The sequence below is a fragment of the Podarcis raffonei genome, chromosome 10, assembly GCF_027172205.1.
Source record: "Podarcis raffonei isolate rPodRaf1 chromosome 10, rPodRaf1.pri, whole genome shotgun sequence".
Taxonomy (NCBI): domain Eukaryota; kingdom Metazoa; phylum Chordata; class Lepidosauria; order Squamata; family Lacertidae; genus Podarcis; species Podarcis raffonei.
In genome coordinates, this window is record NC_070611.1 from 65896099 (window position 1) to 65921357 (window position 25259).

The 25259-nt window shown below is 49.3% G+C and overlaps 1 protein-coding gene across 25 annotated transcripts in view; it reads right to left on the reverse strand.

The window, feature by feature from the left end:
- CELF2 (CUGBP Elav-like family member 2) overlaps positions 1-25259 on the reverse strand; it is a 547441-nt gene that overhangs the window by 131516 nt on the left and 390666 nt on the right. For all 25 annotated transcript variants that reach the window (XM_053405505.1, XM_053405501.1, XM_053405499.1 and 22 more), the window contains one exon: positions 2402-2484. In XM_053405505.1, coding sequence (XP_053261480.1) covers positions 2402-2484 — 83 coding nt within the window. The remainder of the gene's footprint in view (positions 1-2401; positions 2485-25259) is intronic.

The following is a 25259-nucleotide window of genomic DNA, read 5'->3' on the forward strand; positions in this document are numbered from 1 at the left end:
GTTGGAAGTTGCCCAGACTGGAGTGACCTAGTCAGGTGGGCAGGGTATAAATAATACAGTTGTTGTTGTTGGATAGGACAACCCTATTTTCATCAAAGAAATGTTGGAGGGTATGCACTAAGGAGTCATACACGCAGCAAAACAAACAAAACCTAAACTCAAAACCTTCAAATTGCTGTGGGGACCAGATGTCAAAACCACTCATGGCTCATCTGCAGCTGTCGAGAAATGTGAGCCACATAAGATTGATCTGGCTTTCTGGTGACGCTGGGAGAGAGAAAGGAACCACTTCAATTTGTACACAGAATGGGGAAGCTGGCCAGTATTGACAGCACCCTTGTTTTACAATGGAAACGGGCACAGAGGGACTGATCTAAATTGCGGGTGTCGGGGGAGGGCAGGCAGGGGAGGGAAATCGATAGGATTCATTCTGCACACTCTGGTGGAGCAAACTGAACAAGTCCAATTTAGGGTGCGTGAGCCACATTTGACAGCAGGCAGTGCCTTTGGTGCTCAGTCCTAAGAAGCCAACTCTTTCTCTCTGCTCCAGAATTCCAGAGATAAAAGGGAAAGGGACATGTGTTTAACAGCGCTATTTATGATCCTATCATCGATTTCACTGTCGGAGGGTGCTTCCAGACGGATGTGTTTTTGTTGTTCTTTGTGGGATTGGTGCTGTTTATGCGTGCAAGTAATTGGAATCGAAATGCCAGCCTGTATCCCTTGCTCCCAATTTAATCTGGATTTATACTTTCTGGGGGGAATCCAATAAGTAAAAACAAAAAATGCCAGCAACTCACATGTGATATCTCAATGATACATTTGCAAATTAAGTCCCTGTCTGATAGCACCCCAAGTCTCTACAACCCCGCATAACACACATAGAAAGCTGCCTTATGCTAGACCATCCAGCCCAGTTCTGCATACTCAGACTGGCAGCAGCTCTCCAGGGTCTCTGGCACAAGGCGTTTCCCATCACCAGGCATTGAACTTCGAGGACATTCGGCATGCAAAACTTGTGCTCTACCACTAAGCCATGGTTCGCTGGTGTTTACCGCCTGCAGTATTTATTTTGTCGAAGCATAGAATTGTAGGGTTGGAAGGGAATCTGAGGGTCATCTAGTCCAGCCCCTGCAATGCAGGAACCTTTTGCCCAATGTGGGGCTCAGACCCGCAACCCTGAGATTCAGAGTCTCTTGCTCTACCCACTGAGCGGTGCCAGCTTGTTTGCTGCGGGGCATCATGTCCTGCCCTAAGTAAAAAGCACGTTCAATGCGCATTTAAAGCACATGGAATTGTGTGCATAATAAACCCAGAGAATCCACTGTCAGTGCCGGGGTGGGGAACCTGTGGCTCTCCAGATGTCCTTGGATTCCCAACAACCAGCATAAGCAATGGTCAGGGCTGATAGGAGTTGTAGTCCAAGAACTTCTGGAGTGCCACAGTCTTCCCATCAACGTTTCTAGCACCTAGGGAAGACCTTATTAATAAATCAATCAGGCATTTTAACTGAAGTTTGAATGCATAGTTTTAACTGATTTATAACTATTGTACAGTGGTACCTCGGGTTACACACGCTTCAGGTTACATAGGCTTCAGGTTACATACTCTGCTAATCCAGAAATAGTGCTTCAGGTTAAGAACTTTGTTTCAGAATGAGAACAGAAATCGTGCTCTGGTAGCATGGAGGCAGCGGGAGGCCCCATTAGCTAAAGTGGTGATTCAGGTTAAGAACAGTTTTAGGTTAAGTACAGACCTCTGGAACAAATTAAGTACTTAACCCGAGGTACCACTGTATCGCATCTTTGTAAAATGTGTTTCCACCCCTCAGCCCGGACACTTGAGGTCCAGCTCCGAGGGACTTCTGGCAGTTCCCTCATTGCGAGAAGCCAAGTTACAGGGAACCAGGCAGAAGGCCTTCTTGGTGGTGGCACACGCCCTGTGGAACGCCCTCTCATCAGATGTCAAGGAAATAAACAACTATCTGACTTTTAGAAGACATCTGAAGGCAGCCCTATATCAGGAAGTTTTTAATGTTTGATGTTTTGTTGTGTTTTAATATATATTGGAAGCTGTCTAGATTGACTGGGGCAGCCTAGTCAAATGGGTTGTTTAGATAAAAATAAATAAATCTGCTGCTGGTTCGAATCTGGAGGGCAGCTACTATGCAACATTATGAACAGTTTTCAACCATATTAACAAGCTCATGATTGGGCTGACCAATGGGCACAGTTTGCAGACATTTAGCCACCAGCTTATTACCCTCCTGTGGAAGTCCGAGGCATTTGGGGGTTACCCAGATCCTTTAAGTAGCACCTTCTGCAAGCAAAGTTATTTATTTCACTTCCCTCCCGCCAACCTGCTTCCAGCTCCAAAAGTGAAAGGAAGTAAATGTACTCACCCCAGGTAAGGTTTTAATATTGTGCAGTGCATTCTGTGCTTCAAGCGCAGCTTTTCTTGTATAAAACGTTACGAAACAACAACCTACAGAGAGAAATTGGAAAGCTTTCAGATATTAGCGGGAATGGATTGCTCAGCTACAATAGAAAAACAGAGAGAGCGATTCAGGGCTGGGGGTGTAGAGATGAATGAGAGAAATGAATATATGAAGGCTTGGAAAGATGACTTCCAATGAGCCAACATGAGTGGCATGAATCACAGGAACACTTTATTGTTTAAAAAGTCAGGGAGAGAAATATTAAAAACCACCCCCTTCTCACTTCACACAAGCTACCCACGAAGCACACCTACAGCTTCAGCAAACTCTTACTGCTCGGAAATCACGTTAACCATAAGTTCAGTCACCATCGCGATGTAAACAGTGGGGTATGCTTGTTTTGTGGGCTGTCGCCACATGCCTCAAGTGCAGATTGGTTTTAAAATTTTCAACAGCCAAAGGTCAGTTTCTTCCTGCCCTAAAAGCCATTGATGGATTCCTCTGGCAAGCTGAGCCACAGAAAACAAGTTCACTACATTTATCCTCAGCGAAGATCTTCACACCTTACTGTTCAAGAAGGTGCCAAGAAGCTGAGAATTGGGACAAGTTTGCGAGCTCATCTGAAGCCTCGTCTGCGATGGGGATACCCCTGGCTGAAGCCTGTGAGAACTGCTGCCAATCAATGTAGACAGTATTGAGACCAACAGTTTTTCTTGGTTTAAGGCAGGGGTAGGCAACCTAAATGGGACGCGGGTGGTGCTGTGGGTTAAACCACAGAGCCTAGGACTCGCCGATCAGAAGGTCGGCGGTTCGAATCCCCGCCAAGGGGTGAGCTCCCGTTGCTCGGTCCCAGCTCCTGCCAACCTAGCAGTTCGAAAGCACAAAGTGCAAGTAGATAAATAGGTACCGCTCTGGCAGGAAGGTAAACGCCATTTCCGTGCACTGCTCTGGTTCGCCAGAAGCGGCTTAGTCATGCTGGCCACATGACCCGGAAGCTGTACGCCGGCTCCCTCGGCCAATAAAGCGAGATGAGCGCCACAACCCCAGAGTCATCCGTGCCTGGACCTAATGGTCTGGGGTCCCTTTACCTTTACCTTTTTAGGCAACCTGTGGGCTGGATGTGGCCCTATCGCCTTCTCAATCCGGCCCACAGATGGTCCAGGAATCAGCATGTTTTTACATGTGTCCTTTTATTTAAAATGCATCTCTGGGTTATTTGTGGGGCATAGGAATTCGTTCATTCCCCCCCCCCAAATATAGTCCAGCTCACCACATGGTCTGAGGGACAGTGGACTGGCCCACGGCTGAAAAAGGTTGCTGACCCCTGGTTTAAGGCAATTTTCTATGTTCCTAATAGACAGTGGGATCTGCAGGGAAGAATTGATGCCCAGGGGAAGGGTTAAATGTCCCCATGTTTGCTTGAAACACATCACAGATAACCCTCAGTTTTCCTTGTAACGTGTAGTCCCATCTTATGGGTATATGGGTGGTGTTGTGGTCTGAACTACTGAGCCTCTTGCGTTGGCGGCTTGAATCCCCACGACGGGGTGAACTCCTGAAAGCACGCCATTGCAAGTAGATAAATAGGTACCGCTGCAGCAGGAACGTAAATGGCATTTCCATGTGCTCTGGTTTCCATCACAGACAATGTTCCGTTGCACCAGAAGCGGTTTAGTCCTGCTGGCCACATGACCTGGAAAGCTGTCTGTGGACAAACGCTGGCTCCCTTGGCCTGAAAGCGAGATGAGTGCCAAAACCCCATAGTCACCTTTGACTGGACTTAACCGTCCAGGGGTCCTTTACCTAGTCCCAATTTATCTCACAGCTACCTTTCCAACAGTAAGAGCTGTTCAACTCTGGAACAGACTCCCATGAGAAGTGACAGACTCTCCTTCTTTGGAGGTTTTTAAGCACAGGTTGAATGGCCACCTGCCATGTACGCTCTAGTTGAGATTCCTGCATTGCAGTGGGTTGGACTAGATGACCCTCAGGTCCCCTTCCAACGCTACAATTTTATGATTCTACCTTTCCTGTGGGCCCCAACTCAGCCATTGCCCCTCCCATGCTGGAAGCGTTCTCCTCCTGCAATTTAGCCAGGAAAGGTCTGCAATAAAGAAAGCAGCTACCGACTGTGTCTTCCTAATGCAAACAGCAACAGCCATGTTTCTGCCACTGTAATACACCGAAATGCATCATAGCACCCTGGAAACGTGCTGAGCGCTGGCATTGCAGTTGTGCTGAACAGGGAACGTTGTCGGGGAGCTGTCAGGAGGAAGGCCTCTAAGTAACGGATGCAAACAGACTCACCCTTAAATTTTCACAGTTGACAAGAGAGACCATTTGGCAATTATTTCAGCCCTTTAAGAATCATTATCAGCATCAGTAAAGGATCATTAAATCAGTCAAAGATTGTACCTTCTGAATGGAGGTTTGCTATCTCTCTCTGCCTCTTAAGAGCCTTCTCTTTCTCTCTCCGATATCAATCTTTCTCATTTTACACAAATGGCAAATTTATACTGATGGGTACATGTGAGAAGACTCTTGGCACCAGACTCTAAATCTTGTTTCTGAATGGTCAGATAACTACAGTCATACCTCGGGTTGAATATGCTTCATGTTGAGCGCGTTCGAGTTGAACTCTGCGGCAACCCGGACGTAATGGAGCACGTTACGTCTGGGTTTCACTGCTCGCGCATGCGCAGACGCTCAAAATGACATCACGCACATGCGTGGAAGCGGTAAAAAGCAGCATGCGCATGTGCAGATGTGCCGTCGCTACTTATGTTTGCTTCTGGATGCGAACGGGGCTCCGGAATGGATCCCGTTCGCATCCCGAGGTACCACTGTATTTAACCAGATCCTGGGGAGTGTCAGCTTCCTACATACATGTGTGTGTATATACATACATATATACATATTTTTCTTGAAAAAGAGGTGCTGGAACTCACCACAAACACCTCCTTTGTTCTCTTATAATGACAATGGCGCTCACCTGAGAGGTGGCGGAACTCAGTTTCAGAGAGTTCTGGCTGAAAAAAAAGCCCTTTATATATACATACAGGCACACACCCTGTGCATGCAAACCTTTGTTTATGGTGTCCTTAAAGCAATGATAATGGGGCTCAGGAAACCCCTTTCAGCTAAGGGCCACATCCTCATTCTGGGTAATGTCATGTACTGAAGTTCTCCCCCTGGGCCAGCAGGGGGATACTGTAGATAGTTTTCACTCAGGTCCACCTATGCAAATAAGGGATTGAAAGTGACGTTCAGTGATTGGGTAGTTACCAAAAATGGTTACTGTTGCGTTCTAGTGGAGCTCTATATAAGCAGGCTGGCTGAACCCTTCAGTTCAGTTCTGTTCTGGCCTGTGAATAAACAAGAGCTGTTTGAAGAATCGCTGTGTCGTCTGATATGTTCACCCACAATTTAACAGGCAAATTTCTGAGAGTACCTGTGCACCCTAAAGTGCAACGTGTGAATGCAACAGGCCAAAGTTTGCAGAGGCAAGCTTGTGTTCCTCCTCCTCGCTTCTCATCCTTTAAAATTGACTCAATTTTGTTATGTATGCGGCATCCGCAGCCAGAATTTTAATTGCAACGTATTGGAAAAAATGAAATTACACCTACAAAATCAGAATGGCAAGTTAAACTGTTAGAATATCTGCAAATGGCAAAAATGACAGGTAGGCTAAGAGGGTATTCGACGCAAAAAGTAAACCAGGAATGGATTATATTCAAGGAATATCTGAAAAATTACTGTGACAGCAAAAACCTCCTGGCAGATCTTGAATGAGTATTGCAATGTACAGAGAATATGTGTAAATTTAATGTTTCTATTTAATCTCTCTTTTTTCTTTTTCTTTTCTCCCCCCTCCCCATGACTTAAAAAAATAATATAATAAAATATAACAAGTGTAATTTAGTATTTTTGAGAACAACCGGAAGTCTATTTTAGGTCTTTTTAAAAATTCTTGTATTTTTAATTTTTTGCTGTATGGGATGGGATACAAATGGTAATATAGTATATTGTTGTATAATTTTGTGAAATATGTTTAATAAAGATTGTTTAAAAAATATAAAATAAAATAAAATAAACTCAAGTCATACCACAAACCCAAGCAGATGCCCCAGTTCCGTTTCCTATCCAAATCAACCACCACGACTATGATGGAAGGTTATACAAAACAGTATCTCGGAGAGTGGAAAATTCATAAATGAGCTATACTATAAATATGAATGGCTAAATATAGCTCATCTATTTATAGGGATAGGCAAATGTCACTTTCAGATGTGTTTACTTGCAAGTCTGTTCTGTCCTGGTTCCATAATAGTTTGCATTTCTAAAAAATAAAAACAATAAAAATAAAAATTCACATGGAAGGCAGGATTTAACCATATATTTGAATACATGTTTTTATATAAAAAAATGTATTTTCTCTGAAAACACACCGTTTAAACTATATTTTGATGCATTGTGAGTTTGGGTCTGTGTCAGAATATTCAGACAGCAGAAAACTAGGTGGATTCCTAAAATCTAGGCTACACATTTATTCTAGGAGGTGCAGATGAGGTCAGCCTGTACTGGAACACACGAAGATTCAATTCCTCTAGATCTCTGATAAAAAGCTGTACTTCACAAACACCCACACACATACACACTTGAGAGAGAGCTCTTGGATAATGGGTACCCTTAGTTAATTAAACTATTAAAAGAAGCTTATCTGGGCTTCCTTAAAAAAAAAAAAAAGACGTCTGACCTGCCGACAACCTGTTCACTCAAGTCGGACATGGCTTGACACAGTGTTGAAAATGCACATGTAAAGCAGTTTTGAGTTTGGCGCAGTGGTTAGGGTCCAAATCCCCACTCTGCCATGTAGCTGAGGACACTGAGGTCCAGTGCCGAGGGCCTTCTGGAGGTTGCCTCACTGCGAGAAGTGAGGTTACAGGGAACCAGGCAGAGGGCCTTCTCGGCAGTGGCATCTGCCCTGTGGAACACCCTCCCACCAGATGTCAAAGAGAAGAACAACTACCAGATTTTTAGAAGACATCTGAAGGCAGCCCTTTTTAAAGGTAAAGGTAAAGGTACCACTGCCCGTACGAGGCAGTCTTGACAGACTCTGGGGTTGTGCGCCCATCTCACTTAAGAGGCCAGGGGCCAGCGCTGTCCGGAGACACTTCCGGGTCACGTGGCCAGCGTGACAAGCTGCATCTGGCGAGCCAGCGCAGCACACGGAAACGCCGTTTACCTTCCCGCTGGTAAGCGGTCCCTATTTATCTACTTGCACCTGGGGGTGCTTTCGAGCTGCTAGGTTGGCAGGCGCTGGGACCGAGCAACGGGAGCGCACCCCGCCGCGGGGATTCGAACCGCCGACCTTTTGATCGGCAAGCCCTAGGCGCTGAGGCTTTTACCCACAGCGCCACCCGCGTCCCCCAGCCCTTTTTAGGGAAGCTTTTAATGTTTGATGCATTACTGTATTTTTATATTTTGTTGGAAGCTGCCCAGAGTGGCTGGGGAAGCCCAGCCAGATGGGCAGGGTATAAATTATTATTATTATTATTATTATTATTATTATTAAAGCTCAATGGGCAACCTTAGGCAAGTCATAAGTCTCTCAGCTTAACTTACCTCACAGGGTTGTTGTGAGGATAAAATGGAGAGAGGGAGAACCATGTCCACCATCTTGGAAGGATGGTGGGCTAACAAGAACAACTGCCATGTTTCCCAATAAGAGCAAGGAACCAGAAACTGAGCTGATCCGCGTGCCAAGAGCAGGGAGATCAGAACTGGAGAACAAGTCAGAGCCATGAAGGATTCATGTTTCCAAGCAAAGTCCCAACTTGAGCAGGAGGATTCTTCTCTAGCCCAACTGGGAGAAGAGACTTGATGGACAGCCTGGGTCACCCCAGAACCTGGGAATTATCCTGTGCCTTGAGCAGGAGAAGGCAAGCTGTGCTCCTCAGCCTACTTTCATGCACGCCTTGGTCAAATTTCACATGGGGTAGGGGGACTCTGGTCACAGAGGAAAATGATCTTTTTGGGCAGGGGGAGGGAGAAAGAAAGCAGATGGAACGATGGAAGGAGAGTGCAGGTAGAAGCCCTTTGCAAAAGATCAGTTCAGATCTCTGCTATGAAGGTGGAGAGGGGGTAACAAAGAGAGAAGGGGTAGCAAAGAGGGAGAAATGAGGTGGTCCATCAGCCCCACCCACTGCATTTTGTTGTTGTTGTTTAGTCGTGTCCGACTCTTCGTGACCCCATGGACCAGAGCACGCCAGGCACTCCTGCCTCCTGCACTTTGGTCAAACTCATGTTGGCAGCTTCGAGAACACTGTCCAACCATCTCATCTTCTGTCGTCCCCTTCTCCTTGCACCCTCCATCTTTCCCAACTCTCTTTTCCAGAGAGTCTTCTCTTCTCATGAGGTGGCCAAAGTCTTGGAGCCTCAGCTTCAGGATCCGTCCTTCCAGTGAGCACACAGGGCTGATTTCCTTCAGCATGGACAGGTTTGATCTTCTTGCAGTCCATGGGACTCTCAAGAGTCTCCTCCAGCACCTTAATTCAGAAGCAGCAATTGGTCGGCGATCAGCCTTCTTTATGGTCCAGCCAAAGATTACCCTTGATGGAATGTGGCTCTTGACAGAAAAAGGAAGCTGCCCATCCGTGGTCTATGGAAATGTGCCATGCTGTGACCATGAGGTCTCAGCACACAGTACAGCAGCTGTGCGCAGGGCCCTGCATTACCAGTTTGATCCCTGGCAGTGCATGACAATAACCAAGTGATGAATGATATGGACAAGGTCTAAGGGGAAAAAAGGGGGGGAATGGTAGGGGAAGCTTTTTAGTGCAACGAGCTCTGTCAAGTTATAAGCATCAGCAGCTGCAAAATTTGCAGTCCAATCTTTCAACACCTGTCATTTTCAGCCCCCCTGAATGACTTTGGGGCTCTCCTAAGTTGTGAACAACACACACACACACGCGCGCGCGCCAAAACCTGCTTCTGGCATTGAAACCTTGACAACACGGGATAGGAGTAACAAGATCTTATCGCTGTGAATCTTCAAAGGCTACTGACAACTTTCAAAGGAAAAGTGTACAGAAGCTGCTTTTTGCTTCTAGCCTAATAAACTCCTCCAAAAAAGAAGAAAAGGAAGAAAGGTTCTAATGATTATCTGATGATTGAGCTCTCCCTATTCTTTTAGCAACCTCCCCCCCCCGAAAAAAACCCACCCCAACCAGAATCCCAGTCGACAAATTCAATTCAAAATGCATTCGCATTCAGGACAGCAACAGAGTCATCATGTTATGAATTGAAAATTCCTTTAAAGGCTGCCTTTGAATTCTAAGGGGCTGACAGATCAAGGAATGGATGGCCCTGGAAGGGTAAATGAGTGAAGTTCTGCGTGTGTGCGCTCCCTCCCTCCCTGCATTCCTTTCTGTGAATGAAATTCCCCTTCGCATCCACATTTGCAAGCAGAGCAGGTGCTGGCTTCACACAAGCCTGGAATCTCAAGTGAGGGGTGTTGGCAGCTTGTCAAAGCGACTGAATCTGAGCAAGTTTTCAAGTCAAAACAGGGCTTGTGTCCAGATATTATGCACCTTTCTGCACCTCCTGCGCCATTTTAGATGCCACCCTTATGACGGAACGGGGTCAGCATTTATGGGGGTGGGGTGGAAATCTCATGCCACACAGCTGTTGACACATGAAGACGTTTGCCAAGCACAAGCCATTCGGGACAGCTGCAAGGGGAGCGATCGATGCAACCTCACAGAAAACCGCAAGCTCGTCTTGCAGGCTGCAAGCTGAATCCGAGATGCAAAGCAGGGAACCTGGCAGCGGCCTCCGCTGCCTTCCCCCAAGACCTCCGCTTTCAATTGCTAAATAAGGAATCCAGGTATAAAAAGAACAGCCTTTTTCTTTCTTTCTTTTACACAGGATCCACAGAGAATAATATTTGGGACGTTTAATTTAGGAGCATGCTCAGGGACATGGCATCCTGGGGAAACAGGTTTATGAAATAAATTGGGTCGCAATTAGCAGAGACTTGTGCATGGTGTTTGAATTCTAGGACAGTGTTTCTCAAATGGTGGGCCTGGACCCACAACCTCATAGGCCAGCCTGGCCCCCTAACCATGCCATAATTTTGGGACTGGGCTAGTGCCCACACCAGAAAGGTCCTGCATGCTGAGCAAAGGTTGATGGAAGACAGAGAGGTTTGTGGGCAGGCAGAAAGAGGGCAATGGGAAGTTAGAGAGCAATCAAAAGGTTAGTATTTATTATCATCAGTGTTTTTTTTCTGGGGGGACAACGCAGGGGAACGCATACCCCTAAACATTTTGTAAATCTAATTTGGCCTCATTGAGGGGCAGTATTTCAATATGAGTAGGAAAATGGGAGTACCCCTAAACATTTTTTTAAGGAAAAAGAAGCACTGATTATCTTCATTATAATTAAACAGAGAACAGAAAGGATGTGAGTAAGACAAGAAAGCTATTACAGGAGGAAGAAGGGAATGTAAAAAGAGAGGAAGTGAGGAAGTGAGGAAGGAAGGAAGGAAGGAAGGAAGGAAGGAAGGAAGGAAGGAAGGAAGGAAGGAAGTGAGTGGAAGTTTTCTCTGGGAGTGGGGAATAAGGTAAAAGTGGAATGTGAAAGGAGAACAGCAGACAAAATTATAGAATACTGTCAGCGCTGCCCAAGGTCCCAGCTCACACAAGACCAACGCTGCTTCTTGCTCAAGTTTAAAAGTCTTTATTGAAGTTCAGTCTCATTTCCAGACGTGCAGCGCGCAACGCTACATCTATCCGTCAGATCGTAGAAGTCCCATCTGAATCTCCGCCCCCCTGACACCAGCTTAAGATTCTAGCTTTACTCCACCTCTTCCTCTGTTCCTTCTTTCTCTGGGTCCTTCTGCTAGTCGGAGTCTCTGCCCTCCGAGATTCTTCTGACGCTGATTCTCCCGACTCCTCCCCCCCCTCTTTCGGGCTTTAGGACCTGGCTCCCAATCCGGGTCTTCTGCTGTCCCGCGCTCCTCCACATTTGAACTTGGCGCGCGCGCGCAGCCTCCCACTTTCCTTCTGACCGTTACACTTGTGTCACTGCTCCCCCTTTCGGGGAGGCTAGCTGGACCTGGCCTTCCCTCCTTCTCCCCACTCCCCGATGGAGGAGAAGATGGTCCTGACTCACGTGACTCTTCCCCCCCACTGTGCTCTGGTGGGGAAACTGGCCCTACTCCTCCGCTGCTCCTTTGGGACTCCCCTCTGGTTCCTTGTTTATGGATCGTCCCCTCTGGGATTCGCCTCGCCCTTACCATAGGCGCCCTCTCCTGGGAATCTTCTGATTCGCTGGAGAAGCTCATGGAATCTCTCGGTCCACTGTCATATTCCCCTACGCTCCCCTCTGATTCCTCTCCTCCGCTCTCTATCTGCTCTCTCCCCTGCTCTTCTGCTCCTGAGCCTCTGACATCCATCCCCCCCTCGAAGCCCCCCCTCCCCCCTCCCCCTCTTCGGGTGTGGGTTCCAGGTGCTCCAGCGCTGGGGGTGTGAGTGCTGACTTCCGTTCTCTCCCCCTGGTGTGCAACCAGCCAGCGGGATCAGGCCCCCCCACGATGGGTTCGTCGACGTCGACTTCCCCTGCTTCCATTTCTCTGCTGTCGTGCTCAAAACCAAGATCCTCCCCCCACACGTCCATGTCCTCCTCTCCACCCGGTCCCTCGGGTGAGGCTGTGTGCAAGGGCCCCCTCAGCAGTTCCCTGCTCCACCCCACTTCTGGTTGAGTGTCCCACCAATAGGAGCGGTCCGTGGCAAACCCCGAGAGCGACCCCTCCGGGGAGCTCATCCCCGGCGTCGGCTCCTCATCTGAGGAGAAACCTTGGAACGTGCTGGCTGACAGTGTGGGTGTGAAAAGCCAGTCGTCGAAATACTCCGCCGGCATGGGTCTGTGTGGGAAGATCGAATGGAACTCGTCTTTGAGATAGTGCTCCTCCACGGCGTAGCACGGCACCCACTCGTTGGCGCTGGCCGGAGTACCCTCCCTGGCGAGGAGATATTCAACTCCCTCTTCCCCCCATCTGGAGTCCAAAATCTCTGTGACCTCGTTGAGTGGCGTCGCCCTCTGTGGTCCCTCCCCTGTTGGCGATGGGCCACGTGGAGCTGGTGCGTTCCCTGGCGCCTGAAACCTGTGGGGCGCCTTGTAAGGCGTGAGCACTGACCTGTGAAAGACTGGGTGCATTCTGGAGCCCTCCGGGAGTGTCAACCGGTAGGCCACTGGATTGATTTGTGCCGCGACCTGGTAAGGTCCCAGCTGCTTGTGTCCTAGCTTCCTCTTAGCTAGCGTTCTGGCCGGCACTGCCTGAGCTGCTAACCAGACCCAGTCCCCTACCCGTATGTCTTCCCCAACCCTCCTGTGCCTGTCTGCCTGCATCTTGTAGGCGTGTTTCGCGAGTTCCAAGTGCCTTCGGAGTTGCTCATGGACCTCCTGTAACTCTGCGGCTAAGTGCTCTGCCCCCCGTGGCTCCCCCTCTGCCTCGGTCTCCAACCCCGGGAAGGTTCTGGGGTGGCGCCCATTGTTGGCGAAGAACGGTGTCACCCCTGTAGACCCGTGCTTCGTGTTGTTGTAGGCAAACTCGGCTAGCGGTAAGTAGTCCACCCAGGTCGAGGGCTGTTGATTGGCGTAGCATCGCAGGTACTGCTGCATGATGGCGTTGACCCTCTCCGCTTGTCCGTTGGTCTGCGGGTGTCGTGCCGACGCTAAGTTGATCTTGACGTTCAGGATGCCCAGCAGCTTCTGCCAAAAGTTCGAGATGAATTGGCGACCCCGGTCGGACAGGATGGACCGCGGCAGGCCGTGAGCTTTGAAAACGTGGTCTATGAACAGCTTGGCGGTCTGTTCCGCTGTGGCCACCTTCGCGCACGGAATGAAATGCGCCATCTTGGTGAAGAGGTCTACGACCACGAGTACCGCTGTTTTGCCGCGCGAACTGGGCAGATCTGTAACAAAGTCCAGGGCCACTTTCTCCCATGGTTCGAGCGGCGTCTGCAGCGGTTCCAGCAGACCCGCCGGCTTCCTGTGTACTGGCTTGGCCCTTTGGCAGGTGTCACACCTGGAAACGTAATCCGCAACTTCTCCCCGCACCTTGGGCCACCAAAAGTCCCTGGTGACTAATTCCGCCGTCTTGTCCTTGCCGAAGTGCCCAGCGCTGGGCGCGTCGTGCAGCTGCTGCAAGACTCTCGCGCGAAGGTCGTCTCCCGGTACGTAGAGAGCCCCTTTGCGGAGGAGTAGTCCGTCGCGTATCTGGAACTCGTCGTCCCTCGCTGTGCCGTTTCGCACCTCCTCCATCTTGGATTGCGCAAACGAATCCGCCTGTAGCGCGCGACGGACTGCGTCCAGGTCCACTGCGGCTGAAGCGCACGCCCACACCTCTGGTGCGAAAATGTGTTTGGCCGCTGCCGGTGCCGCTTCCTCGAGATACTGCGGCTTCCTGGATAGCGCATCCGCCATGACGTTGTTGTCTTCTGGGATGTATTCTATCCGGAAATCGAAATCTGCAAAGAGCTCCGCCCAGCGGATGTGTCTCTGGTTCAGGAACTTCGCCGTGCGCCAGTACTCCAGGTTCTTGTGGTCCGTGCGAACCTGCACTGTGTGTCTGGCTCCGACGAGGAAGTGCCGCCACGCCTTGAAAGCAGCATGAATGGCCAGCAACTCCCTGTCCCAGATGGTGTAGTTCTGCTCCGACGTGCTGAGCTTCCTGGAGTAGAATGCGCACGGTCTCCAGTCCCCTTGCGGATCTTGCTGCAACAGGACCGCCCCCACCGCTCTGTCCGAGGCGTCCGTTTCAACCCTCATCGGTTTGCTGGGGTTTACGTGTAGCAGCTGTTCTTCGGACGCGAAGAGACGCTTGAGCCTCCGAAAGGACTGCTCCGCCTGGTCCGTCCAGGTGAACTTCTTCTTCTTGGAGCTGAGGGTGTCCGTGATGGCTGCTGTCTCCTTCGCAAACCCCTTGATGAACTTGCGATAAAAGTTGGCGAAACCGACGAACTTCTGGACCTCCTTCCGGTTGCGCGGGCTCTTCCAGTCCAACACTGAGCGGACCTTGGCGCTGTCCATGGCAAGTCCCTTGTCGGACAGCTTGTAGCCCAGGAAATCCACCTCTGTCGTGTCGAACTGGCACTTCTCCAGTTTGGCGTAAAGTCTGTGCTCCCGTAGTCTCTGCAGGACCTCCTTGACGTCCTTCTCGTGCGCCTCCTGCGAGTCCGAAAAGATCAGGATATCATCTAAGAAGCAGACGCACTTCTTGTAGAGGAGTCCCGCTAGCACGTGGTGCATGAAAGCTTGGAAACAATGGGAGCCATTTTGGAGACCAAACGGCATGACTCTGTATTCATAGGTTCCTAAAGGCGTAAACATGGCTGTCTTCCACTCGTCGCCCTCCCGCATGCGTATAAGGTTGTAGGCCCCTCGTAGATCCAACTTGGTGAAGATCCGCCCCTTCCTCACCGTCGTGAGCAGGTCGTCAATTTTGGGCATGGGGAATGCTGTGGGCTTTGTCCTGGAATTGATGATTCTATAATCCACTATGAGCCTCCGTTCGGGCGTGTCTCTCTTCTTCACGAAAAACACGGGACTGCCCCCCACTGCTTTGGATTCCCGGATGAATCCCCGCTTCAAATTGCGATCTATGAACTCCCTGAGTTCTTGCATTTCGTCTTCAGACATGGAGTACAGTTTCCCAGTCGGCAGCGTCGCCCCTGGCAGGAGGTCAATCTTGCAGTCGTAGGGTCTGTGGGGAGGCAGCTTGTCTGCTTCCTTCTCGCAGAAGACTTCCAAAAAGGCCTTGTACTTGTTGGGCACCGCTTGCACCATGCCTAGGTGTAGCTGCGGTGCATCCTCTTGCCCCTCCTCTTCCTGGCAGGTCTGGATGCAATGCGCTGCGCAGTAGGAAGAGCAGAAGGTCAATTGCCGCTGGTACCACGCTAATGCCGGGCTGTGCCTATCCAGCCAACTCATGCCCAACACTATGGGCGTGTCCGACAGGTGAGTGACGTTGAAACTGATGACTTCACGGTGGTTCCCAATTTGCATCACCAGAGGCGGTGTCTGCTGTACCACCTCTCCTCCCAGTATCTTCCTGCCATCTACTGTGACAACATTTAGGGGCGTCGTGGCTGGCAGGAGTGCTATGCGATGCTGCTTGACGAAGTCCAACCCTACAAAGTCTGCGTTGCTACCAGAGTCAATGGTAATAGGGACCTCCAGGGTGAGCCCATCGGGCAGCTGGAGCGATGCAGTGAGTTGCACCACTGGTTTGGGTGGGAGGGGGTCTGTGGGCTGCAAAATCTCTGGGGACTGCTTCACTGACTCGCCTGGTTGAGCCCCAGTGCTTCTGTCTCCAACCAGGCTCCTCCGTTTCCCTGGGGCTGCTCCTCCTGCTGAATTGCTCCTTTAACAGTTGCTGAGGCTGCAGTGTGCTTCTGGAGCCTCTGGGGACACTCTTTGGCCATGTGCAGTGCACTGTCGCAGATGTAACACTTCCTGCTCCCTCTAGGAGCCTTCGCCTTGACTGCTCCTGGTGTTTGGGCTCTGCTTGCTGTCTGAGCCCTTGCACCTCCGATTTCCATTGGCTCCTCCCCCCTCATCAGAGCAGGCGTGGACTGAGCGCGCTCTGTCTCTCTGGGTAGGAAGGGAGTCGTTCTAACTGACGTGTTTGCTCTTCCCCCCTGCTCCCTGCTCCACGGGCGTTCTTCCAGGCGCACCCCAATTGCGAGCGCCCTTTGGACAACTTCTGTTGTATTTTGGGGTCTCTCTCCCCTCGCCAGCTCATCTTTCACGGCTCCATTCAGCCCCTCCCAGAACAGATCCCTGACGGCAGCTGAGTCCTTCTGCCAGCCCAGCACATTTACTAACCCAAAAAAGCGGGAATGATACTGGCGCACCGTCGCTTTTCCTTGCCGCAATCCATGCATTTCCCTTCTAGCGACATCCACATCCACCATTGATTTAAAGCAAGCGTCCATGGCTCCAATAAAGGCGCTTGAATCTTTGAGGGCGGGGTCATTTTCGCGTAACAAGGTTCGCAGCCACGACTTAGCTTCCCCATGCAGATGAGTGATTATGAAACCCACTTTCTCCTCCTCATCTCTAAAATCTTTCCGAAGCAAATTGAGCGCGAAAACTACTTCTGCTCTGAAGTTAGGGTACTGCTGCAGGTTCCCGTCAAAATGGGTCACAAGGCTTGCCCCCCTTTTCCCGAGGGCAACTCCCTCCGGCTTGGCTCCCAGCTGCCCCTCCTTTCCCCATTTGTCCCACCTGGCTTGCAGATCCTGGCAGAGCGCAGCTGTTTCTCCTTCTTTTTTCTTAGACGCAGCCAATTCTGCGTAGAGCGTTGACACCGCTTCCTGCAATTGCTTGATTTTTTCCTCTGTAGTCATCTTTGCCTATCTTCGTGAGCTTGCAGAGTTTTTGAGAGATGGGACTTACTGTCAGCGCTGCCCAAGGTCCCAGCTCACACAAGACCAACGCTGCTTCTTGCTCAAGTTTAAAAGTCTTTATTGAAGTTCAGTCTCATTTCCAGACGTGCAGCGCGCAACGCTACATCTATCCGTCAGATCGTAGAAGTCCCATCTGAATCTCCGCCCCCCTGACACCAGCTTAAGATTCTAGCTTTACTCCACCTCTTCCTCTGTTCCTTCTTTCTCTGGGTCCTTCTGCTAGTCGGAGTCTCTGCCCTCCGAGATTCTTCTGACGCTGATTCTCCCGACTCCTCCCCCCCCTCTTTCGGGCTTTAGGACCTGGCTCCCAATCCGGGTCTTCTGCTGTCCCGCGCTCCTCCACATTTGAACTTGGCGCGCGCGCGCAGCCTCCCACTTTCCTTCTGACCGTTACACTTGTGTCACTGCTCCCCCTTTCGGGGAGGCTAGCTGGACCTGGCCTTCCCTCCTTCTCCCCACTCCCCGATGGAGGAGAAGATGGTCCTGACTCACGTGACTCTTCCCCCCCACTGTGCTCTGGTGGGGAAACTGGCCCTACTCCTCCGCTGCTCCTTTGGGACTCCCCTCTGGTTCCTTGTTTATGGATCGTCCCCTCTGGGATTCGCCTCGCCCTTACCATAGGCGCCCTCTCCTGGGAATCTTCTGATTCGCTGGAGAAGCTCATGGAATCTCTCGGTCCACTGTCATATTCCCCTACGCTCCCCTCTGATTCCTCTCCTCCGCTCTCTATCTGCTCTCTCCCCTGCTCTTCTGCTCCTGAGCCTCTGACAAATACTAATACTAATAATTTACCGTATTTTTCGCTCTATAACACGCACCCGACCATAACACGCACGTAGTTTTTAGAGGGGGAAAATCCGTAGGCATGCCACCCGTAGGTATTTCCTCCATAACACGCACAGACATTTCCCCTTACTTTCTAGGAGGAAAAAAGTGAGTGTTATGGTGCAAAAAATACGGTATTTATATCCCACCCTCCCAAGCCAAAACTGGGCTCAGAGCGGTTAACAACAATAAAAGTAATACAGCATTCTAAAATCAATTCATTTTAAAATCAATTCAAAATCAAATTAATGGCAACCATTGGGCTAGAGTTCTGTGAAGATTACCAAAGGAGGGGGTCAGACTGTGCCTTGGCCAAAGGCCTGGTGGAACAGCTCTGTCTTGCAGGCCCTGTGGAAAGATGTCAAGTCCCGCAGGGCCCTAGTCTCTTGTGACAGAGCGTTCCACCAGATCGGGGCCACGGCCGAAAAAGTCCTGGCTCTGGTTGAGGCCAGCCTAACCTCTCTGTGGCCCGGGACCTCCAAGATGTTTTTGTTTGAAGACCGTAAGGTCCTCCGTGGGACATACCAGGAGAGGCGGTCCCGTAGGTACAAGGGTCTTAGGCCGTAAAAGTACTTTGACAGGCATGTGGAGGTGGGAAGGGGAAAATAGCAGAGAAAAGGTTTTCTCCATTTAGAGCCTATAGATCAGCAATCCTGTTGAACATGGGGAGGTTGAGTCATAATACCTCCAGGGCAAAAAATGTTTTAACTCAAGGAAGGCTGATCTCTGGAGCTCCTTGCCACAGGGACAACTCTGGGGCAAAGAATTTAACAATTCCCAAAGGAGGATTAGATATCAGTAGAATATGATATCAGCAATTGCTTGTAATTATGCCAAACTATATATGAAGGGACACGGGTGGCGCTGTGGGTAAAAGCCTCAGCGCCTAGGGCTTGCCGATCGAAAGGTCGGCGGTTCGAATCCCCGTGGCGGGGTGCGCTCCCGCTGCTCGGTCCCAGCACCTGCCAACCTAGCAGTTCGAAAGCACCCCCGGGTGCAAGTAGATAAATAGGGACCGCTTACAGGCGGGAAGGTAAACAGCGTTCCGTGTGCTGCGCTGGCTCGCCAGATGCAGCTTGTCACGCTGGCCATGTGACCCGGAAGTGTCTGCGGACAGCGCTGGCCCCCCGGCCTATAGAGTGAGATGGGCACACAACCCTAGAGTCTGTCAAGACTGGCCCGTACGGGCAGGGGTACCTTTACCTTTACTTTATGCCAAACTATGCCTCTACCTGCCACTAGGTAGAGTAATTTTCAGCCATCTCAAGTGAGCCTAAGGGGTAGAAAGTTTGAAAACCCATGCCCTAAAAACAGAGATCTATGTTCAAGCCTGATGGGAAACCATACCTTATGATTTCAAAGTCCTTGTAGATGCTACTGACAGACTAAAAGATAAGGTACAGTATTAAGAAGGGGACACAGGTTTGCATCAAATTTGCATTGATAATTTATATGTATAGATGCAAGTTTGGAAATTGTTAAGACAGTTACATTAGCAGAACCCATTGCATCAGGCCAATGTCTCTTCCAGTCCACCATCTTGTTCCTGGTTAATGGCCTAGAAATGAGTGGATATTGGGAGCTAATAGGAGATTATTAGATTGTAGCTGGAGGTCTCTTGAGTGCTTTGAAGGAAATAGCCACCAGAGAGATATAGAAACATTGGAAGCCGCATTATGCTGAATCAGACATGCATAATTTTATCTGTCACCTTTCCACAGTTCAAACCATGCTCCAGTTGCCTTACAACATGGGGGGGGGGGAATACATGACTACAGCATAACAAAAGTAGTCATGAGCAATAAATTAAACATTAAAAAATACAAAACCAAACTGAATAATTTCCACACAAATCACAACAAAATCTAAAATAAAGATACAAGAAACCCAACATCAGCAACTCTACCCCCAGCAAAAAACAACAATCCTAAACGATACCTCAGCCCAAGAATTGGTTCAGGGTTGTGGAACTTGCAACCCTCCAGATGCCATGGGACTCCCATCAGACCCTGCCAGAATAGTCAGTGGCCAGGGGAGACAGGAGCTGGGCTCCAGCTACCTCTGGAGGGCCACAGGTTCACTACACCTGAGCTAGGGACTGTGCAAAAATGGACCCTTCTAGCTTTCTGGTGTCATGCCACTTCATGGCTGGGGATGGAGGAGAAAGACAACTCAGTTCTCATTTACAGTGAAAATTATCAAATTTGCACTTTCTTAAACAACAGAAGAACTGAAACACAGCCATCCTTCAAAATTCGCACTTATCTGAATTTTGTGATGCAACTAATGTTTACAAAAGCGAACATATTAGGAGAAAGCGTACATTAAAATGCATATATTAGTGAAAACAGCATGCAAAAATGCATTACATTGGGGGGGGGGAAATGCTTGCAAAAATGTGTTTATTTGGCGAAATTTGCACTAAAACGCCGAAGAATTATTCGTAAGATTTTTTTTAAAGAACACAAAACTCAGAAATTGCCGCAGAGATGCAGAGAACCAAATTTAAGACTGGGAAAATGATAAACTGGGAGGCACTGACATGGACAGATCCTTCCAAATTTGGGACTCAGCTTCTACTCAAAGTGCCTTACCTCTTCCTCTTTCCACACTGTGGTGGAAATGCGGAAGACAATTGTATTTTGAGGAGTTAGGTGGCATGTCCCTTTCCCTTTAACACCCCCAGTTTGATTCTTGTGTTTCACACACCTGTCGGGAGTTTCTTGGGTTCTTCTGTGTTGCAAGGCCTGGCTGGATGCCCGGCTGCAGGTAGTGGGAGACTCTCAGCCGCTTTGTATTAGTTCCATCTCAGGGTCCTGGGCTAATCATGAGTCATGCCAGATGCACTTGATTACATCAAGGCAGGCTATAAAAGCCATAGGTGGGAGGGGCCAGGACAGCTTCTGCCCAGATTGTGGAAAGGACCTGATGTTGGGAGACCAACGGCCGGGGTCTTTCTCCTGCAGTTGTGACCGACTCTGGGCCTGCGGCACTCATCTCGCTTTATTGGCCGAGGGAGCCGGCGTACAGCTTCCGGGTCATGTGGTCAGCATGACTAAGCCGCTTCTGGCGAACCAGAGCAGTGCATGGAAACGCCGTTTACCTTCCCGCCAGAGTGGTACCTATTTATCTACTTGCACTTTGACGTGCTTTCGAACTGCTAGGTTGGCAGGAGCAGGGGCCGAGCAACGGGACCTCACCCCGTTGCGGGGATTCAAACCGCCGACCTTCTGATTGGCAAGTCCTAGGCTCTGTGGTTTAACCCACAGCGCCACTCGTTTATTTGTTAATAAAACTGTTTAGGTTCCCCTTCCACCTCCTCATTCCTTTTGTCCTGATACCCTTGGAAAGAACAGCTGTATTTGGCAGCACACACACTGAGTTGGAAACATAGGAAGCTGAAGCCTTGTCCTACCCAGGTCAGCACTGTCTACCCTTGCCCTACCTGTGGGCACCGGGATTTGAACCTGAGGCCTTCTGTCTGCAAAGCAGAATCACTACCTCTGAGCTACAGCCCTTCCCAATTGTGAGCAAGCACCTTCTCCTCTGCACAACAGCAAACAGCAGGAGGGAACCTCCAGTTCGTAGGAGCCGACGACTAAACTTGCGGCACTCCCATTTTGCTCTGCATTCTGGTTATGTCTGCATTTTCTGTTAATTGGCCAGAACTTGCTGTTTCCTGTCAGCCTTTCGTTGCGCGAGGGAGCGCCTTCAAAGAAGCTTCACTCTGTCATCCTCATACCCTTGCGAATACAAGCGCTCGCTATAAACACCCTCTCTGTCTCGTAAATTGAGGTCTCTTTTCTACCTCCCACCCCCCTTTGACCTAGATTGAATCTGCTGCATTCTCAAGCCTTTTGGGAAAGCGGCTAAGGACTAATGCATGCCGGTTCCGTGTGCCACAACACTTCCTTATCCATTATTATGTAAATTTTGACTAAAGTGCTACACGTAGATGTGGGGAGGGGGGCAGGAGAATATCAAGGACAAAATTGCTGGAATCTGCTCCCCCCCCACCCTTGCTCTCTGTGAAATAAGCCACTTATATTAAACAATTTTAAATGCCTAATAGCTGTTAAGGGTGGGGGGTGGGGAGGTATCTGAGGAATTTTAATGTACATTTCTTTTCTCGTATAGGACAATCACTGCTTTCAGCGGGTTCCTGAACTGTCGAGACTGAATGCATAATGAATGGGAAGTTTATGGCTCATCAGCTTCTATGGCAAAGCACTGTGGGTTACAGGCGCGGAACGAAAGGGCAAACTCTATCAGATTCACTTCTGCCACGCTGACATTTATCGCGGGCTGGCAAGACCCCCGAGAAACTTGAAGAACACAGAAGCATTCAGAGTGGCCAGCAAAGTTGCCTTGTTATTCCCTCCCTCCCTCGCCATCTCCCACCCCCACCAGAACAGGCCTCCATTAGATTCCAAATGCCATAGCAGATAATCAGGAGAGAGGAGAAGAAGCCTAGCTGGTTGCTAGGAGGAAGCTCAGACGTTGAGCCAAAGAGTTGTGGTTCCCAATGGCTTAAATCAGCCGGCCTTCCATCAGTCCTGTCTCATTAGCATCCTTAGGAGACCATTGGCAGGAGTCCGGATGACCATGAGCCCAAGGCAGAATGTAACATCCTCATCGACTCCAGCTCATTTGAATGCTTGAGCTCTATTGGTCAGAAGGCGGGGCTCCATTTGCGACAGGGTCAGCAATGGACTCCATTGCTGGGCTCTGTACTCAGCCCTTGGTGGCATCCCATAATATTCACATATTTTAAGGACCACATTGATTTTCAGTCGCTCCAAAGGGCGGAGACCTGAAACAATGGGTCCAAATGATCAGGGGGAGGAAGGATTTAGATTAAACATTTGAGGGGAAAACCCTCCTGATGGCATGAACTGGTTGGTATGGAAAAGACTGCCTCAAACAGTGGTGGGTTCTCCATTAACAGATTTTTAAGCAGGTGTGAGATGGCCACCTATCAGCAGTGGGTTTTCAGAAGGCAGGAGGTTGCTCTTGGTGACCTTCCAGGTCTATGATTCTATGAACCACAAAGAACACCACTGAGCACATGCAGAGTGACAGTACCTTTCCCACTGCCTAATGGAAGAGAGGGATGGTGTTCCTGGTCACAGACCAAGAGTGAAGGACCTAAGTAGTATGTGTAATATATTATTACCCGAATAAGCATATCATATCATATCAATTTATATACCACCCTTTATCTGAAGATACCAGGGTGGTGTACAACGTTAAAAACATGATATACATAGCATAATGATAAAATACAATAAAGCAATCACAGAACAAATCACAGTAACATTCCACTCACATCTCCAGATTGTTTAATGGCCAAAAGGCCTGGCTAAAGAGGAATGTTTTTGCCTAGCACCTAAAGACATGTAATGATGGCACCAGGTGAGCCTCTCTGGGGACAGCATTCCACAGATGAGGAGCCACCACAGAAAAGGCTCCTTCTTGTGTTGTCACCCTCCGAACCTCTCGGGAAGGGAGGACACCAAGAAGGGTCTCAGGTGATAAGTTCAGGATCCAGGTCAGTTTGTATGGGGAGAGGCAATCCTTAAGGTATTGAAGTCCTGAGCCATGTAAGGCTTAATAGATCAGCACCAGCACTTTGAATTGGGCCCAGAAACTATTTGGCAGCCAGTGCAATTGGGCCAGAATTGGCAACATATGCTCAACTCATCTTGCCCCAGTGTGCAACCGGGCCACTGAATCATGCACCAGCTGAAGTTTCCAAACCATCTTCAGAGGCAGCCCCATATATAACACAATGCAGTAATCTAGCCTACAGCACCTTTGAATTCTGGTGCTGGAGGAGACTCTTGAGAGTTCCATGGACTGCAGGAAGATCAAACCTGTCCATTCTGAAGGAAATCAGCCCTGAGTGCTCACTGGAAGGACAGATCCTGAAGCTGAGACTCCAATACTTTGGCCACCTCATGAGAAGAGAAGACTCCCTGGAAAAGACCCTGATGTTGGGAAAGATGGAGGGCACAAGGAGAAGGGGACGGCAGAGGACGAGATGGTTGGACAGTGTTCTTGAAGCTACCAGCATGAGTTTGACCAAACTGCGGGAGGCAGTGGAAGACAGGAGTGCCTGGCGTGCTCTGGTCCATGGGGTCACGAAAAGTCGGACACGACTAAACAACTAAACGACAACAACAGCCTACAGGTTACCAGAGTGCAGGCTGCAGATGTTAGGCTATCCCTGTCTAGATAGGGGCATAGCTGGGCCACCAACCAAAGCTGACAGAAGGCACTTCACACCACTGAGGCCACTGAGGCCTCAAGCAACAGAAATGGGTCCAGGAGTACCTCCAAGCTACATACCTGCTCCTTCAGAGGGAGTGCTAGCCCCTCAAGAGCAGGAACTCTCCCATCCATCCGGTCTTGGGAACTGCCCACTAACAGTGCCTCAGCCTCTCTCTCTCTGTGTATCACAATCATTGACAGGGATTTCTTACTAGAGCATACTATTAAAGTCTAACACCAGAAGGAGACCTGAAGATCTAGATCAGCCTTTCTCAACCTGTGGGTCCCCAGATGTTGTTGAACTACAACTCCCATCACCCCTAGCTAGCAAGGCCAGAGCTCAGGGATGATGGGGTTGTTGTCCAACAACATCTGGGGACCCACAGGTTGAGAACCACAGATTTAGATGGAAATATAACATTTCATTCTCTACTTTGGCTTGTCTCCATCTGGTGCTCTGCAGATGTTGCTAGACTCCAACTCCCATCAGCCCCTGCCAGTGTGGCCATTGGGCAGGGGCGATGGGAGCTGTTGTCCAACAAATATCTGGAGGGCACTTGGTTGGGGAAACCTGGCCTTCACCACAGCATTAGAAACTCCTATGTGACTTACCTCCTGATTTTTCAATTCAGGAAGGGTTGATGCGCATATCTAGTTCATGTTACATGCAGCTCCAAGTAGCGTTTGATCTAAGTGGCTTCATTTTCAGCTTGTTAATGGTGGCACGTCTCTTTTTTCTTTTAAAAGCTTTTTCTCCCCGCTTCCCCATTAAAAAAAATAATAAGAAAAGAAGGGGCACTTAAAAGAAGAAGAAATCTTGCAGCTAATGTCGGAATCTTTTCCCTCAGTTGAAACAATTCTGTGTAGACGAAGACATAACCTTGCAGGCCTTTGAACTTTAAGGGACAGCCTTTAGTATGCTTTGAATCCAGGGCAGAAAAAAATCTGAAACCTTAAAAACCACAGCCTGTCTCTGGAAGCTTCAAACCATGAGAGAATCTCTCTCTTTCTATCCCTCCCTCCCTCTCACAAAGGGAAAATCTTTGCTATAACGGAGGATTCTTTCTTAAATTCCTCATTTTTATTACTTGATATTATTAGTGAATGGGAGCGGGGAGGCAGAAATGCACAGTGCTGCCATATCGAAGAAGCTGCATTTTCTGGCACTGAAAAACTGCCCTCGTTAATCGTTCAGGTAAGAATTGAAATAAATACTTCTGCACGAAAGACGAACGAAAACACTTTAA